This window comes from Chenopodium album, chromosome 1 (assembly GCF_948465745.1).
Source record: "Chenopodium album chromosome 1, dcCheAlbu1.1, whole genome shotgun sequence".
NCBI lineage: Eukaryota > Viridiplantae > Streptophyta > Magnoliopsida > Caryophyllales > Amaranthaceae > Chenopodium > Chenopodium album.
The window spans coordinates 2,806,360-2,823,971 of NC_137834.1; the positions used below are offsets into that span (position 1 = coordinate 2,806,360).

A 17,612-nucleotide genomic window follows, 5' to 3' on the forward strand; every position below is an offset into this window, starting at 1 on the left:
GACAAAATATAGAGGCTCAGAAAAGGTAATACTCTTTAAACTTCAATCTTTGTGGGGTCAATTTGATAACTTACAAATGACCGATAATGAATCAATTCAATCTTATGTTGATCGAGTCTCAAATATTGTTAACCAAATTCGATCTAATGGAGACACAATTGAAGATGTAAAAATAATCCGGAAAATACTACGTACTCTCACCAAAAAATTTGATCACATAGTGGCCGCCATAGAAGAATCTAATAAAGATTTAAAATTGCTCAACATGACTGAGCTAATGGGCTCTCTACTGGCTCATGAAGAAAGAATGCGTAGATTTGATGAGCAGCCATTAGAACAAGCCTTTCAGGCTAAATTAAAATTTTCTAATGGAGAAAATAAAAATAGCCATGAAAATAATTTTCAACCAAAAAAGAAAAATTTTAATAATCGAGGTCGGGGAAGAGGAAATTATAAAAACCAAGGGAGCCGAGATAATAACTCTTTTTGCATATTATGCAAGAAAAATGGCCATAATACAAGAGATTGTCGGTACAAATGCAAAAGATGTACACGACACTCTCATTTTGAAAAAGATTGTTATTTCCGGCAAAAAGAAGAGGCCAACTTCACCGAAAATAATGATCAACTATTTTATACCTGTCTAAATGCTCAAGAAGAGCAAAATGACATATGGTATATAGATAGTGGTTGTTCCAACCACATGACCGGAAATAAAAATTTCTTTGTAACTCTTGATGAAAATATAAAATCACAAATTACTCTTGGTGATGGGAGTAATCAAGAAGTTTCCGGAAAGGGAACAATTGTTGTTAAAACAAAAAGTGGCTCCTCTAAATTCATCCCCGACGTCTTTTATGTTCCTGGGCTGGCACAAAATTTACTAAGTGTGGGCCAATTAGTCCAAAAGGGCTATATGGTGAAATTTGATAATAATCAATGCCACATATATGACAAGAAAAAGGGGCAATTAATCACTACCACTAAAATGGCTCCAAATAAAATATTTCCACTTAAAATGCAATTGGAGTCAAACATTGCCCTAAGCACAACAGTGGATCAGTCCACCTTGTGGCATTTGAGATTCGGGCATTTAAATTTTGACAGTTTAAAACTGTTAAAAAATAGAGAAATGGTGATTGGGCTACCACCAATCACTAATGAAAAGAAAATTTGTGAGGGTTGTATCTATGGCAAAATGCATAGATCACCATTTCCAACTTCATCTTGGAGGGCTAGAGCTCCATTAGAGCTTGTCCATGCTGATATATGGGGTCCTACCAAGAATCCGTCTCTTGGCGGAAAAAGATACTTTCTATTGATTGTTGATGGTTTTTCACGCATGATGTGGGTATATTTCTTGGAGAAAAAATCAGAAGCACTATCCCACTTCATGCAATTTAAAGCCCTCATAGAAAAACAAAGTGGGCATTCAATAAAGGTTCTAAGAACTTATCGTGGGGGAGAGTTCACAAGCAATGAATTCAACAAATTCTGTAAAGAGAACGGCATAAAAAAGGAGCTTACAGTCAGACGCACACCACAACAAAATGGTGTTGCAGAAAGGAGAAACAGGACAATTGCTGAAATGGCTCGGAGTATGATGCAAGGAAAAAATCTGCCTAAACATTTTTGGGCAGAAGCTGTCCGCACAGCTATTCACATCCTGAACAGGTCCCCCACGAAAGCAATAAGAAGCATGATGCCATACGAAGCTTGGCACAAACGAAAGCCAAGAGTCGAGCACCTCAAAGTTTTCGGGTGCATTGCATATGCCCACGTTCCGAAGGAGAATCGGGATAAGCTAGACGGAAAAGGAGAAAAATGTATCTTCATTGTATACAGTGACGAGTCAAAAGGATATCGTCTCTATCAGCCCGAATCCAAGGAGTTAATCATCTCCAGAGATGTCATATTCAACGAAGGAGCACAATGGCAATGGAACGAGAGCAATCCAGAAGTTCAAGATCTAGAAGTTCCTGCAGCAGTCATTCCATCTTCAAGCACAGATGAAGGTGAAGGCCCAAGCAATCCAAGGTCAACACCAAGTAGCCCAAGATCACCGCAGAGCAGCCCAAGGTCACCATCAAGCTCAAGCACAACGCCAGAATCAAGTCCAACACAAGAAGTTCGACGATCACAACGACCCCGGCGTCCTCCAGCCTACTTGGATAAATATCAATGCAATCATGCTATCATGGCCCTCATCGCCAGCGAACCACAAGGCTTCCAAGAGGCAGCACAAGAAGAAAAATGGATCGATGCTATGAATGAAGAAATCAAGATGATCGAGAAGAACCGCACATGGGAGCTTGTTGAAAAGCCTCGAGACAAAGAAATAATAGGCCTCAAATGGGTCTCCAAGATCAAGTACAATGAAGATGGCTCCATTCAAAAATACAAGGCTCGCCTAGTTGCAAAAGGCTATTCACAACAACCTGGAGTTGATTTCAACGAGACATATGCTCCAGTTGTTCGAATGGAGACGATCAGGTCAGTCCTTGCACTCGCAGCTCAACTTAAATTACAAGTTTTTCAATTAGATGTCAAATCTGCTTTTCTTAATGGTGAGCTAAAAGAGGAAGTATATGTTGAGCAACCGCAAGGATATGTAATCGAAGGCAAGGAAGAAAAGGTGTATCGCCTTCGAAAGGCCCTCTATGGGCTCAAGCAGACTCCTCGTGCATGGAATAGCAATATTGATGGCTATCTTATTCAAAAAGGGTTTATAAAAAGCCCAAGTGAGCCATCACTCTACATCAAGGCCCAAGGGCCACATGATTTTCTCATCTTATGCCTTTACGTAGATGATCTTATCTACATGGGCACTAACTAAAAAATGATCGAAGATTTCAAGAAAGAAATGATGTCGGAATATGAGATGACCGACCTTGGAGCTATGAATTACTTCCTTGGCATGCAAGTAAAGCAAAGTCCAGGAAGAATTTTTCTCTCACAAGAGAAATATGTTGAAGATATGCTCAAAAATTTCAACATGAGCGATTGCAAGCCAATGGCGACACCAATGGCTACGAATGAGAAGCTCTCCAAATATGATGGAAAGGAGAAAGTAGATGCATCGCTCTATCGTAGCATGGTCGGATCTCTCATCTATCTCACAAACACAAGGCCCGACATAGTACATGCAGTCAGCATTGTCTCTAGGTTCATGAGTGAACCTAGCAAGACACATCTTGCAGTAGTAAAGAGGATTCTCATGTATATCAAAGGGACGAAGAGCCATGGAATAATGTACGAGTCCGAGATCGACTACAAGCTCACAGGCTACACAGACAGCGACTGGGCTGGAAGCATTGATGATCGAAGAAGTACGAGTGGATACATGTTTCAGATAGGATCGAAGTCCGCCTCCTGGTCATCAAAGAAACAGGCAACGGTGGCACTATCATCATCAGAAGCAGAATACATATCGGCCACAAGCGCAGCATGTGAAGCAGTCTGGCTAAGGAGAATTCTTCAAGATCTACGGCAAGACACGGAAGATCCAACAACCATCCATTGTGACAATATGTCAGCTATTGCCATGACAAGGAATCCAATCTTTCATAGTCGCACGAAGCATATCGAGATACGACATCACTTCATCCGAGAACTGGTCGAGAAACAGGAGATCGAGCTACAATTCTGCAAGACGGGAGATCAGCTCGCAGATATATTCACCAAGGCACTACCAACAGATAAATTCCTCCATTTTCGAAGACAACTCGGTGTTCAAGATTTTTCAGATTAAGGGGGAGTGTTAAAAAAAGATAATCTAGAAAATTCTTGAAGTAACTAGTTATTAGATATTTTACAATATTCTAGAACATGCTTAAGAAAATATCAAGGAAAAATCTAAGAAAATATCTAGCCTAGAGGGAAGTCCTAGATAATGTTAAGTCACCTAGAAAGATCTAGAGTAAAGGAATAGTAGTATGTCGGTGGAAAGAACCGACTTACACCTACTATAAATAAGAGTAAGAGTAGCCATGCAATGTAATGTAATTCACTTCATGCAATAATAATTTCATCCTTGCAACCCATCACGTACTACTTCCACTTCTATTTCCAACATTTTTCAAATCCCACTGGGAGGTTGTGGGTGACTCGGTGGTTTCCGGCATTCAAAGTTTCTTCCACACGGGGTTTCTTCTGAAAGAATGGAATCAATCCCTTCTTGTTATGATTCCTAAGATTGGTACACCAATAGAGGTAGGGCATTTACGACCTATCAGCCTTTGTAACACAGTGTATAAATGTGCTTCCAAGTGTTTGGTGGCAAGACTGCGCCAATATCTTCCTCTTCTCATCTCAGATTCTCAGCATGTCTTTGTTCAAGGCCGCGTTATGACGGATAATATTTTGATGAGTCATGAGTTAATGGAGAAAATCAATTGTGCTAAAACTGGCACCAATTGGCTTGCCTCGATCAAAATTGATATGAGCAAGGCCTATGATAGAATTCACTGGAGTTTTCTTTTGCAGGTTTTAAAGGCCTATGGGTTTCCAGACCGCTGGTTACAGATGATCCAACAATGCCTTGCCACGGTTTCTTACAAATCCTTGATTAATGGCTCGACTTCAGATACCTTTAAACCACAATGTGGTCTTCGCCAGGGTGACCCCATTTCCCCGTACCTTTTTCTATTCTGCATGGATATTTTCTCTCGTATGCTGCATTTGGGGCAAGACTTGAAGCTTTTTCAAGGAATAAAGTTGTCTAGAATGAGCCCTACTCTCTCGCATTTATTCTTCGCGGATGATGCCCTCATCTTTTTTCGGGCTTCATCTACAGCCTGTACTAATATCATGCAGATTATTCAGAGGTTTACTAAGATCTCAGGCGAACAACTAAACTTGTCTAAATCCTTGGTTAAGTTTAGCCCCAATATCAGTACGTCTGCTCAGCAGGGCTTCAAAGCTATTTTCCAAATGAAGCATGTCCAGGTGTTCGATCATCATCTAGGAGCTCCAATTGACTTCGTCGGAAGGAAGAAAGATCACTTTCAGTTTATCATTGACAAAATTACAGGGCGCATTAATTGTCTAAATACCATTCGCCTCTCTCAATCACAGAAGTTAATTTTTATTAACTCAATCCTTATTGCTATGGCCTCCCATGTTCTTACTTGTTATGAGTTACCCGTCTCTGTGACTGGGAAAATTGACTCCTTACTGTTGCGCTTCTTCTGGGCGCATACTGATACTAAAGGTATGCACTGGGTAAATAAGGATACCATGCACCTTCCTCGTGGCCTCGGTGGTTTGGGTATTCGCTGCTTATCTTCCTTAAATAAGGCTTTGCTCATGAAACAAGTTTGGAGATTCTTTTCTAACCCCCAGTTGTGTTTCGGGGGTTTTTGTCCCTCGGGAGAGTTACAACACTGAAACTGGATTCAACTGAGGATGCCTGTACCTGCAAAGCAAACGGACCGCCGGATGGTCGGTGGTCCGCCTCCGAAGATTAAGTCAGTAAACGTTCGGAGATAAAACGTGCGGAAGTAAAGTTATCTGCTTGGATTCCAAGCTCAGGTAAAGTGAGATAAGTGACGTATTGTCTCGTATTACGTGTGCAAAATTCTCTCTCCGTCATAAATGACATAATGTCCCTATTTATAGGGTCCTTTTGAAAAGTGTGCCTTCCTAGGATCTGGTGACCTAGGAATTAGGTCACGCCGTTTTGCGGTGCCTCGGGATTTGGGCCTTAGAAGGCCGCCATCCCAGGGCCAATGCCTGAGTGACACGTGTCACTGTGCCCAATGGATTTTGAAGCACTTTTTGTGTGACACGTGTCGCCACCTGAATGGTCCCTGCTGGACCTTCAGTCCACGTAGGACGGAGAAGAGTCCACCCTCCACGTGTCATCATTCCATAGGTCCAAATGGCACCTATATGGAGGACACATGGCACTTTCTGATTGGGCCACCTGGCCGGGTATAAAATACCCAAATCATTTGCCCCTCACAGGGGTCACGTGCATTGCACGTGACTCCTGTGACAGGTGTCAGAATCTGAGTGGTCAAATTCGAAAATTTACTGGAGGGAAAAAATTAGGGTTTTACCCTCCTATAAATAGTGAGGTTTGACCCCCCCTCTTGGATTCACACCTTGGCGAATCTCTGGAGAATCTTGGACTTTTTAACTTAAAGAATCTCAAAATTCCCTAAGCGTTTTTCAAGCATCCGACACTCGGCTACCAGTTCGACTGTTCTTTAGTCAACCAGGCGTCTTTCTCCCTTCTTCTAAAGGTAACGCCTGTATTTTCTTTTTACTCTTCATTTTTTCTTTGTTTTCAAAAAAATGGATCCCCAATTGCATGCGGCACGGCGTAGGATAGTGATCAGCCGGTCACCGGGGACGGCTGAATCTAGAACTAGCAGTGCCGAATGCTTGGCCAAAGACCCTGCTTTGCGAACTTCTCCGAATCCGACCGTTTCCGTGTCTGTGCAGGACACTATGGCCAGAATCAAAAGAACAGCAAGGCAGTGTAGCTCCGATGGAGTTTTCTACCATTCGGATGGGTCGACTGTTTTTTCAGACGGCTCAATAAGAGTGCCTCGAAGTGAGCTGTTGGAACACCCTGACAGCCCTTCCTATCTTCCTCCTACCCCCACTTATTACCATTCGCCCACATCTAGTGGAACTCCCAGTGATGGAATCCTGGGGGAGGCAAATGAAGAATATCAACCCGGGCCTTCTGGACAGGCGCCGGAAGAGAGTCTAGGGGAGGACCCCGCTGGCACCAGTCGGCGGTCCCCTAGCTCTGATGACGAGTCGGCCTCATCATCTTCTTCAGAGAATGCCTCCGTAACCTCAGAGGAGGCTAGATCAAACATAGATTCTGCCAGAGAGTCCCTGGCAGTGGATAGGGGGGAAAGCTGGGCCGAGCCGAGTGCTTCCAGGCGCTTGGAGAGAGCCCCCTACTATCAGCATGTTCCGCCAGGCAGGCGGAGCGCCATGGCGTCCGGCCTTGCCAATTTTAGGCGCAAGGTCGTCCTAGGCTATGGCTACACTTTGTCGGTCCCTAACGAGGGCGACACCATAACCTGGCCGAGCCTGGCCAGCTATCAAGAAAAAGCATTCGGCTGCTATGAAGCGGCCTTCCAGGCTGGCCTCCGCTTCCCTCTCCATCCGGCCGTGGAGAGGATTTTGGACGGATACCAACTGGGTATCTGGCAACTTGTACCCAACTCCTGGATCAATATTCTGGGGTACGTTGCCGCCTGTGAGATGCTGTAGGTGGAGGCGAGCTTTGAAGCGTTCGCCCACATGCACTATCTGAGCAGGGCGCCTGCTAGGGGCGGTGAAGGCTGGTACACCTTGACCACTTGCAAGGGGTACATGATGGCTGTTGGCAAAGAGAACAAGTGGAAAGACTGGAGGACTAAGTTTTACATAGTCAAGTCTGCCGACAGCCGTCTGAACCAAAAGTATAACAGGTGGAATAAGGATCCACCTCTCCTAGCAGGCAGGAGCGCATTGCCGCCTATTCCCAAGCGGGCAAAGGAGGAGATCATGGACGCGGGGTTGTTTACCGTGTCCGTGTGGACGAATGATGTGGGGGACAAGGAGGTCACCCCTCAATGCTATATCCCTTTGTACAAGTGGTTTGAAGAAGGGACATTCTTAGCCGCCTGTGGGCTAAGTTCTGAGATGCCGAGAGGTAGTCGGCCGTCTATTTTTTATGCAATTTACTTCTGCTTTTCAGTACTTGTTTAATGATGCTAATCACTTGTTCATTTTTGCAGACAAAGCAATGGAAAATCTCTCGGCCACAAGGAAGCCGGCTGTATCTGCTGCTCGATACAGGTCAAATGTCTTAAACAGGGCAGAAGTAACCACTCACACCAAAGTGGACGAGCAGAAAACTGGCGGCACCTCCAAGGTAGAAAATTGTTATACTTTCATTTCTGACCAATATTAAATTTGCCCGAATGATTTCTAACTTGCGTTTATCTTGTGTTGATGTAGGGTGCGCCTTCCAAATCTCCTTCAAAACCATCTGACCCTAAAATCCAAAAGACTAGGGCGGGTGATGTGAGCGCATCCGGCAAGGGCGGCCGGAAGCACATTGCTCATAGGCCCAAGAAGGGCCCAGACGCCTCTTCTCTCAATGCTGAAAAGGAGATCAGCAAACCGGATGCCCAGAGGTTATCGAAGGGTGGCTTTAAGCAACCCACCACTGCTGTCGGCTCAGCAGGAGAGAAGAGGAGCCTGGGGAGAGAGGAGGAATAGAAGGACGACGGTAAAATCCATTCGCCCCTATTGTTCTTCCATTTAGATGTACTTGAGTTATTTTTCTAACTTTCTCTCCTTCTCAGTTCCTGTGCAGAGGTCGACTGTAGTCCAGATGGCCAAGTCCATGCTGAGGGCGGTTGATCCTGACGCAAGGCGTCTGTCAGAGGAGTCGGCACCCTTGACTTGGATGGCATCTTGGGGAACCTCTGCGAGGTATGAGTCTTAGCTCAAGCAATTTTTTTTTTTTCGCCTGGTTTTAACCATTCGGCTCTTTTTGCAGGCCATGCTACGCGTCCAAGGGCTCAGGCAACCCCTCAAGGAGAAATCCAAAGAGGTAACAGTCGCTAAAGCTCGGGCCGAGTCCGCCTTGGATCGAGCTCAATTTGATATTGCTCAGAATGAGTATCTGACGCTTGATATGATGTATTCGCAGGCGAAAGCCAATATGCAGGTGAAGAAGGACCTGGACTCGGCCCGCCTGCGCATCACTTCCCTTAAGAAAGAGATTACAACTCTTAAGGAGAAGCTCGAGCCTCTTCAAGATGCCAAAGAAGAGGCCGAGAGAGCCAAGCAGAAGGTGGGCCGCCTGGAGCAGCGCCTCAGCAACCAGGAGCATCAGCTGAAGTCCAAGTTTGAGTCCGTGGCTGATCAAGAGAGAGAGGCTCTTGTTAAGCAAATGATGAGCGATTATGAAGCCATCATGCGGGACACTTGGGCGGCTGTACAGCCGGACTCGGACTATCAGATTTGGAAATCCAAATTTGACGAAGCCAGCAAAGCATTCGACGCTCGCCTTATTGAAGAGGCTGAGAATGCTGAGGCCGAGGAAAGTTCTGGGTCCGACTCTTCTGGGGAGTCGTCCTCTGGGGGCGAGGAGGAGGATCAGGCGGAGGAGCCAGAGAAAAAGGAGGAAGAGCAGCCGAAGGACGACAAGTCGGCTGCCACTGAAGAGGCTCTCCCCTGATCACTTAAGCTTTTATGCTTTTCTGCGGCCGAATGGCCATGTACTTTTCTTTTCCGGCCTGTGTGCCGAGTATTTGTATCTTTACCGACCGAGGGGTCGGGTAATTTGACAATCTTTCTGGCTTTGCCAGATAACAATCTTAACCAATCATCTGGTGACGATTGGTCTTTTTTAATTTAAATCATTCGGCCATTTGGCTGACGTTATCTATATTGTTGTTGTCCTTTGCATTTTGAATTTTTCATTGCATGTTTTTGGCTAAGTATTATAACCTGTATACCATGCGAATGTTCTTGCCCCTGGACGGATGTCGAGTGGTTTCGGTTTATTGGATTGATTGACTTAGAAATTTTTGATACTTAGAAGAGTATGCATGGTTTCTAAGTCAATCAATCACTATGATGATTGCCCCAAACCACGCGGCAGACGTCCATCCAAAATTGGCAAACATAAGTGTTCATTCGGCCATTGGCTCGAACTAACTCAAATTTCCAACTTAGCTAATTTGCTAAGGGTAAACCTCCGCTTGTTCTGCCCCATAAGCAAAAACAAGCGCCTCCGGCCATAGGCCTCTTTGAGATAAAATGCTAAGTTTGTAACTTAACCAATTTTCTTTAAAAATAATTGTCCGCCTGTCTTGCCCCATAAGCAAGGATCAGGCGTCATCCGGCCAATAGCCTCAATAAGTGCTAAGTAGTCAACTTAACTTGTATATTAATCAAATATTCCGCCTGTTTTGCCCCTGAGCAATAACAGGCGCATCCGGCTTTATGCCTCACTTAGCCTCTACTCATGAAACAGTGACAACTGCGTTAAATAGAAAATTCAGGTCTTTTAGATTTCACTTTCGATTAAAACAAACGACTGCGAATGCTGCCTTAGCATTCGGTAGGGCCGCTTGATATATTCGTAGAGCAATGTGCCACCCAAATGGGAGATGCTTCTCCTCGACGAATTCGCCCAAATGGACGTCGCCGGTTATCTGACTCATGTTGGAGCAGACGGTCATACTCATGTTGGAGCAGACTGTGACCATTCGGTCTCTTTTTGTTTATTAACATCCGGCCATGGGCCTCATCATGGTTTTATCTGGCCTTAGGCCTCTTAAATGATTAAGTAAATACTCGTCAAGTGTTGGTGTAAACTTGATGAATTTAGTAGGAACGACTGTTCTAAAACAATCGGCTCCTTCAGAGGGTTTGGGGCGTCTGCTGTTGGGACAGACGCTTTCCAAACATATTGGCCATCTGTATTTGGTACAGGCGACACTTAAAAAACTTAAATAAAAAGATAAGTTGGGAAATGAAGGCATATTCTCATTAACAATACGTGAGATTTACAAAATTGAGGTCTTTACATTCGTACTTAGAAGTAGTAATTTTTCAAGTTGTCTACATTCCAAGTTCTGGGCAGCTGCCTGCCGTCTGGTTCTTCCAGGCGGTAGGTGCCGTCTCTTACCTCCTCATAAATTCGGTAGGGGCCTTCCCAATTTGGGGTTAGCTTTCCCTGTTCATTCGCCCTACCGACTGCCTCCATTTTCCGTAGCACAAAGTCCCCCACATTGAGATGACGCTTGTGTACTCTTTTGTTGTAAGCCCGAGTCATTCTCAGACGGTATATCTCATGACGCAAGGCAGCATTGCCCCTGCGCTCTGGAAGTGAGTCCAATGCTAGGCGCATGGCCTCCCAATTTGCCTCTTCATCATACAACATGATTCGAAGGGTCGGCTCATAGTGCTCAATGGGCAGAACAGCTTCTGCACCATACACCATTAGGAATGGGGTTTCTCCCGTTGCCCCTTTAGCAGTCGTTCTGATGGACCAAAGGACGTGTGGTAATTCATCCGCCCAAAGGCCACCAGCCCGCTCAATTTTCTTTTTAATCCCGTCTGAGATTAACTTGTTGAAGGCTTCGACCTGGCCGTTTGCTTGCGGCCGGCCGACTGATGCGAAGAAGCTTGAGACCCCCTGGTCTCCCAGCCAAGTCTTGAGTTGAGGCGTCTCAAATTGAGGACCATTGTCAAAAACCATAGACATGGGCACCCCGAAGCGAGTGATTATGTTCCTCCAGATAAAGGAAATGACGTCTTTAGTCTTGATGTTTTTGACTGCCTCAGCCTCTACCCACTTGGTAAAATAATCCACAGCCACCAATATATAGCGCTTGTCGCCTGGTGCAGTTGTATATGGCCCCAGAATGTCCATGCCCCATTTGGCAAAGGGTATTGGGCTGTGGATGGCTGTCAGGTCTGTAGCCGGACGATGGATGAGCTTGCCAAACTTTTGGCACTTGTCACATTTTTTCACCATTTCCATGGCATCCGACTCTAGCGTTGGCCAAAAGTAAAGCCGCCTGTATTTTCTCAGGGTTGGCCTCTATTCCTCTTTGGTCAATCAAAAATCCGAGAAACTTCCCAGACTCAACACCAAAGACACACTTTTTTGGGTTAAGCATGACCTTGTGCCGCCTGAGTGTGGCGAATGTTTCTCGGAGATCAGCAAGGTGATCCGCCTGTTGTTTGGATTTGACTATCATATCGTCAATGTACGCCTCTACATTCCTTCCGATTTGATTAATGAAGACCGTATTAATCATTCGTTGGAAGGTAGCAGGCGCATTCTTCAAACCAAACGACATCACCGTATAACAGAACAACCCCTGATCAGTGACGAATGCCGTCTTTTCTTGATCTTTTTTCCACAGGGGGATCTGATGGAAACCTGAATAGGCGTCCATGAAACTCATCAGGGCATGTCCAGCTGTTGAGTCGACCAGACTGTCGATCTTAGGCAGTGGATAGTTATCCTTTGGACATGCCTTGTTGAGGTCTGTGTAATCAACACACATCCGCCAAGTTCCATTCGGCTTTTTAACTAACACAACGTTAGCTACCCACTCAGGGAAGTTGCACGGCCGAATGAACTTGGCATCTAATAGCTTTTTTACTTCGGCAGCTGCCGCCTGACTTCTTTCTTCGCCGTGGTTTCTTTTCTTTTGCCGGATGGGCTTCTTTTTAGGATCCACGGCGAGTTTGTGGACAGCGAGATCCGGGCTGATGCCTGGCATCTCTTCCACTTCAAAGGCAAAGATGTCTTTGAATTCCTTGAGCAGCTGGTGAAGGTTTTCACCCAACTTGGCAAAGGCAATCGTCCCCACCTTAACAGTCCGCTCTGGACGGCTATCATCCAGAGGGATATCAATGTGCTCTCCAGTAGGCTGGGGACGAAGATCATCCGACATTTCCCCGGTCAGTGATTGCTATTGCTTTTCTTTTTTGACCACCACCAGCTGATCAGTCTTTCTTTTCTTTCCGGCTGGTGGAGCCGACTGTTCTTCCTCGACATCGTCGAGGTCAATCATTTGCTTGCCCCGGCCGGATGCTGCGGCCGCAGGCTTGACGTCCGAGAGATAACACTCTCGAGCCGTCTTTTGGTCCCCATTAAGGGAACTAACTGTTCCATCATCCTTCTCATACTTGAGTAGCATGAGAGCAGGGATGATGACGGCCTTACACTCATTAAGAATGGGTCGGCCAAAGATGAGGTTGTAAGCCGTGAGCTCTTCAACCACTAGGAAACGGATGGTCATGTGCCGACCGTCTCCCCTGCTTCCCAGGCGGACAGGTAGGTCAATTCGTCCGACTGGGTGCGCAAGTCCTCCCCCAAACCCAACTAAGGTGTGGGTGACCTCCATCATGCTATCCGGTTTGTACTTGAGATTGGACAAGCATTTGAGGCTGATGAGGTCAGAGGAACTTCCTGTGTCAATCAGAATTCGGCCAACCAGCTGGTTGGCGACTTTACACTCAATGACAACAGGGTCATCATGCGGCCGACGGACTTTGCCTCTGTCTTGTTCGGTGATGACAACTTTAGGGAAGGTGGATGTGCTAGCTGTATCCCCCTCCTCAACAGAATTGACCATCTTTCTTAGATGGTCCTTGGTACCCCGAATGGTCGGGCCACCACCGGCAAATCCGCCTGCTATGGTATACACCGGTTCTTCATCAGTTTCGGCACTCACAGCAGGCTGGGGAGTCTTTTTCTTGGACTGCCCCGGATTTGCTTTTGAAGTCACTTTGGACTTCACATAGGACTTCAGCTGTCCTTTATCGGCCAGACGGTCGAGCTCCCGCTTGAGACTAAAGCAGTCGTTCGTGTCATGGCCAACATCCTCATGGAAATGGCAATGCTTGTTCTTGTTCCGATTTTCAGCGGAACCTTTCATAGCAGTCGGTTTTTCAAGAGTTAGCCGATCCTTAATTTCCAAAAGGATGGAGCAGCAGTCCTTGTGGAATTCGTACCCTGGGGCGTACGGTTTCCACTCTTTTTTCTTCTTCTGGGCCGGTTGATCAGAGTTATCAATGGCCCAGACTTGCTTTTTCTTTTTGCTCTCTTCTGACTTAGGAGCCGGCTGAGCAGGCCGACTCTCTTTCTGCCGGTCGGACTTCTTATGGTCCGACTGCTTACTGGAGGAGCAGAGTTCGGTCGCCTGTATGTAAGCTTCCGCCTCTCGCAAGGCTCCTTGTAGGGTAAAGATTTGTTTGCGGACGAGTTCGTACTTAAAAGTAGACCCGTCCTTTAGACCCTTAAAGAAGTCTGTGAAGGCGACCTCATCAGACAGCCCATGAATCTGGATTCGGACCAGATTGAACCGCCTGACGTAGGATCGCAACCCTTCTCTATCTCCCTACTGTACATTGCCCAAGTCAAGACTTGTCTTTTTGGCAGGGATGTTCATAGAGAAGTTTGATGCAAACAAGAACGCAAGCGTCTTGAAGCTATTTATGCAGCCAGCCGGCAGGTTGCCAAACCACTGCTGGGCTATGCCCTTCAGGGTGGCTGGAAAGCAACGACACCATGCGGCATCATCCAACCCCTGTAAATACATGAGGTGGGTGTATGCTAGCAGGTGGTCTTCTGGGTTGGAGGTCCCGTCATAGGCTCCAACCAGAACGTTTTTAACTTTAGCCGGCTGTACGGCTTCAATTATTTCCCTGGAGAAAGCAGAGGGTTGATCTCCAAGGTGTTGCAGCCTAAGCTACCAGTCCATCGGCTGATAGCCGTATGCCGCATGTCCTCCATAGAGGGTAGGTTGCATGTAAGGTACAACTGGCGCCTGGTACAATGGATGTGCCATGTACTGGGCGGACTGAATCACATGCGGCCCAGACTGAACCCTTTGGCTGCTTGATGGGGTCTCATGTACAGACTGGGAACACCTCACAGAGGTACTCCGAAAGCTATCATGATAAGTCGACGTTGAAGCCGACTCTGATTGTTGGGTTCTCCTCTCCTCAATGTATTGTCGAGCGTCAGAGAACGTCTTCTTGCTGCCATCCGGCTGTACATCCCGGATGGGCTTTCTTGTGCTCGTTTCTGGGAAACGGAGCTGAGTGAGATCAAATTGGGGCCGGGCCTTCTCCTTAGGGGCAGGATGAGGAGTCGGCTGACGGTCCCTGACCGACTTCTGTTTGCCAGCTTGGGCTGGCTTCTTGGCCGACTGCTCCTTTTTAGGGGCAGGCGACTTCTTAGAGGCGAGCTGCTTGATTTCACCCCTGAGGCTGCTCAGGAGTGACATTAGCTCATCCCGAGTGACGGGAGTTGATCCTGCCGCCTGGGAAGGATCAACCGGCCGCCCCAAGGGCTTCTTTGGCTGACCAGCAGTTTTGCTTGGTCCTGTCTGAACATGGGGACGCTCTCGCCGTTCCTTACTGCGGATGCGTTTAGAGATGAGGGATCCATTTGGATCCACATAGGTTTCGACATCAGCGTCGTCACCTGAGTCATGGTCCGTTTGGACCAGTACATCATTTGGAGGCCGAATGGCCTCCGGATTTGGTACAGGTTCTTGTGAAGCCATTTCAGAGGTATTCTCCCCACAGACGGCGCCAAATGTTTCGGGGGTTTTTGTCCCTCGGGAGAGTTACAACACTGAAACTGGATTCAACTAAGGATGCCTGTACCTGCAAAGCAAACGGACCGCCGGATGGTCGGTGGTCCGCCTCCGAAGATTAAGTCAGTAAACGTTCGGAGATAAAACGTGCGGAAGTAAAGTTATCTGCTTGGATTCCAAGCTCAGGTAAAGTGAGATAAGTGACGTATTGTCTCGTATTGCGTGTGCAAAATTCTCTCTCCGTCATAAATGACATAATGTCCCTATTTATAGGGTCCTTTTGAAAAGTGTGCCTTCCTAGGATCTGGTGACCTAGGAAGGCCGCCATCCTAGGGCCAATGCCGTTTTGCGGTGCCTCGGGATTTGGGCCTTAGAAGGCCGCCATCCTAGGGCCAATGCCTGAGTGACACGTGTCACTGTGCCCAATGGATTTTGAAGCACTTTTTGTGTGACACGTGTCGCCACCTGAATGGTCCCTGCTGGACCTTCAGTCCACGTAGGACGGAGAAGAGTCCACCCTCCACGTGTCATCATTCCATAGGTCCAAATGGCACCTATATGGAGGACACGTGGCACTTTCTGATTGGGCCACATGGCCGGGTATAAAATACCCAAATCAAGTTGCTAGCTTCTAAAGTTTTTAGTGCTCGTACGACCTTTCTCTCCAACAACCCTAATACTCGGCAGCGTTATTCGGGTCGTAACTCCTTTGGCCTTCGGGGTTTGCTCAAGGCGGACACTCTGTTAAGTTCTGGTTGTCACTGGAAAATTGGTAATGGCAAGTCCACTCTAGCTGGGTCAGCTAAGTGGGTTAATGGTTGCATTCCTGAGTTCAAACCGGGAATTCCTTTGCCAACTACGGCCCCTCATACTGTCAATTTTTTCATCAATCTTCAGACCATGGGCTGGGATTCCACTAAAGTTGTTGCTTGGTTTGTTCCTGCGGATGCTGCTACAATCTTGGCAATGGAGGCCCCTGATACGACTCGGGACGATTTCCGTTATTGGTCGGGTACCCCTTCTGGTAAGTACTCGGTTAAAACTGGGTACGCTATGCTACAACAACATCTTTCCCCTGATTCTACACCTTCTGCTTCTGATTCTTTCTGGAAAGTTCTTTGGGCTCTTCCGTTGCAGCCTAAATGGAAGTTGTTCTTATGGAAATTGCTACACCGCGCTCTTGCGGTCAAGGTGGAACTCAATCATCGAGGAGTTCCGATGCCAGACGTGTGGTGTGACCTCTGTCGTACGGAACTAGAGGATTTACAACACCTTTTCAGAATGTGCTTTAAGGCACAATCGGTTTGGAGGGGTGGATGCCTTGGCATTCGCTCAGAATTTAATGGAGACCTTTCTCTCTCAGATTGGATTCAAGATTATAACCGACTTTTTATCAGTCAGGATGGTCTTTCTAGTACTCGCTTAGGTACCTTTGTCGGTACGCTTTGGAGCTTGTGGTTATGTCGTAATTCTAGGATTTTTAGGGATTCATCTGCGTCTCGGCCTTTTGATTCTCTGTTTCAGGAGGTAATGGATACTCATTCAATCTTTGTCAATTCAGATCCCCCTACTAGTATCCCTGCTACTGTGGCGACAGATGGTGGTGCCTCTTCACCGCCTGGTTTTTACATGGCTCAGCTTGGCCTGACCCCCCATGGGAGTGCTTTACTCTCTCTTCAAATAGATGGCTCTTGGTTCAAAGATTCTCGACGAGCAGGAATGGGATGGTGCGTGGATAATGATGACCCATTGGATGATCGGATCAGTGGAGGAAGTAACTTCGGGGTTTGTTCATCGGCTTTACATGCGGAGGCGTTGGCTTGCATGTATGGGCTACAGTGGGCGTTTGATCGAGGATTCCTGTCTCTTGCGGTTTTTACTGATTCCTATCTTCTGGTCTCCCTACTTCGAGGGGAGGGGAAAGGTTATATCGCATATATATGGCTCATTCGGAGGATTTTACAACTTGCCTCTAGGTTTCGTGTTTGCAGTATTCATAAGGCGGATCGCCAGCGCGTCCACAGAGCTCATCTAATTGCTGTAGAAGTGGCGGTTAATTCTATTTGCTTTAGTATTAATATTTAATTTCTTGTTTGTATCCTTTGTCAAAAAAAAAAAAAAAAAAAAGTCACTCGTGTCTTTTGGCACTAGTACGTGACTCTAATTTTTGGGCCATATTTGTTACTAGTGCATAAGGCACTATGAATCCATGATCATGCTAAGTCTCTTTTTTTATGGGGCAACATTGTGAAAAGTTTTACAACCCAAAATTTTAACATGGACGTACTTATATATAGCAAAAGATGAATGAAGATGGGGTGGTGATGATAAAAGGGTGAAAGTAATCAAAATTCTCATATTTTAGGTCTTTTGAGGATGTGAGTTGAATGGTGTATGATGTTGTATAAGTGGGGTTTAATTGATTGAAAATAAATTTAATGGTGCTTAGACTAGTCATACCTTACACCAAGCATAAATTTAGATATGTTGTCACCTTCATATGACCTCATAGAA

At 46.2% G+C, this 17,612-nt stretch overlaps 1 protein-coding gene across 1 annotated transcript; it reads left to right on the forward strand.

Moving 5' to 3' along the window:
• Positions 1 to 4,182: 4,182 nt before the first annotated feature.
• LOC145629288 (uncharacterized) lies at positions 4,183 to 17,183 on the forward strand. The gene is made up of 2 exons (XM_081682147.1): positions 4,183 to 5,223; positions 15,882 to 17,183. The coding sequence occupies exons 1-2, from the start codon at positions 4,183 to 4,185 to the stop codon at positions 17,181 to 17,183; spliced, it is 2,343 nt and encodes a 780-aa protein (XP_081538273.1).
• The last annotated feature ends 429 nt before the right edge of the window (positions 17,184 to 17,612 follow it).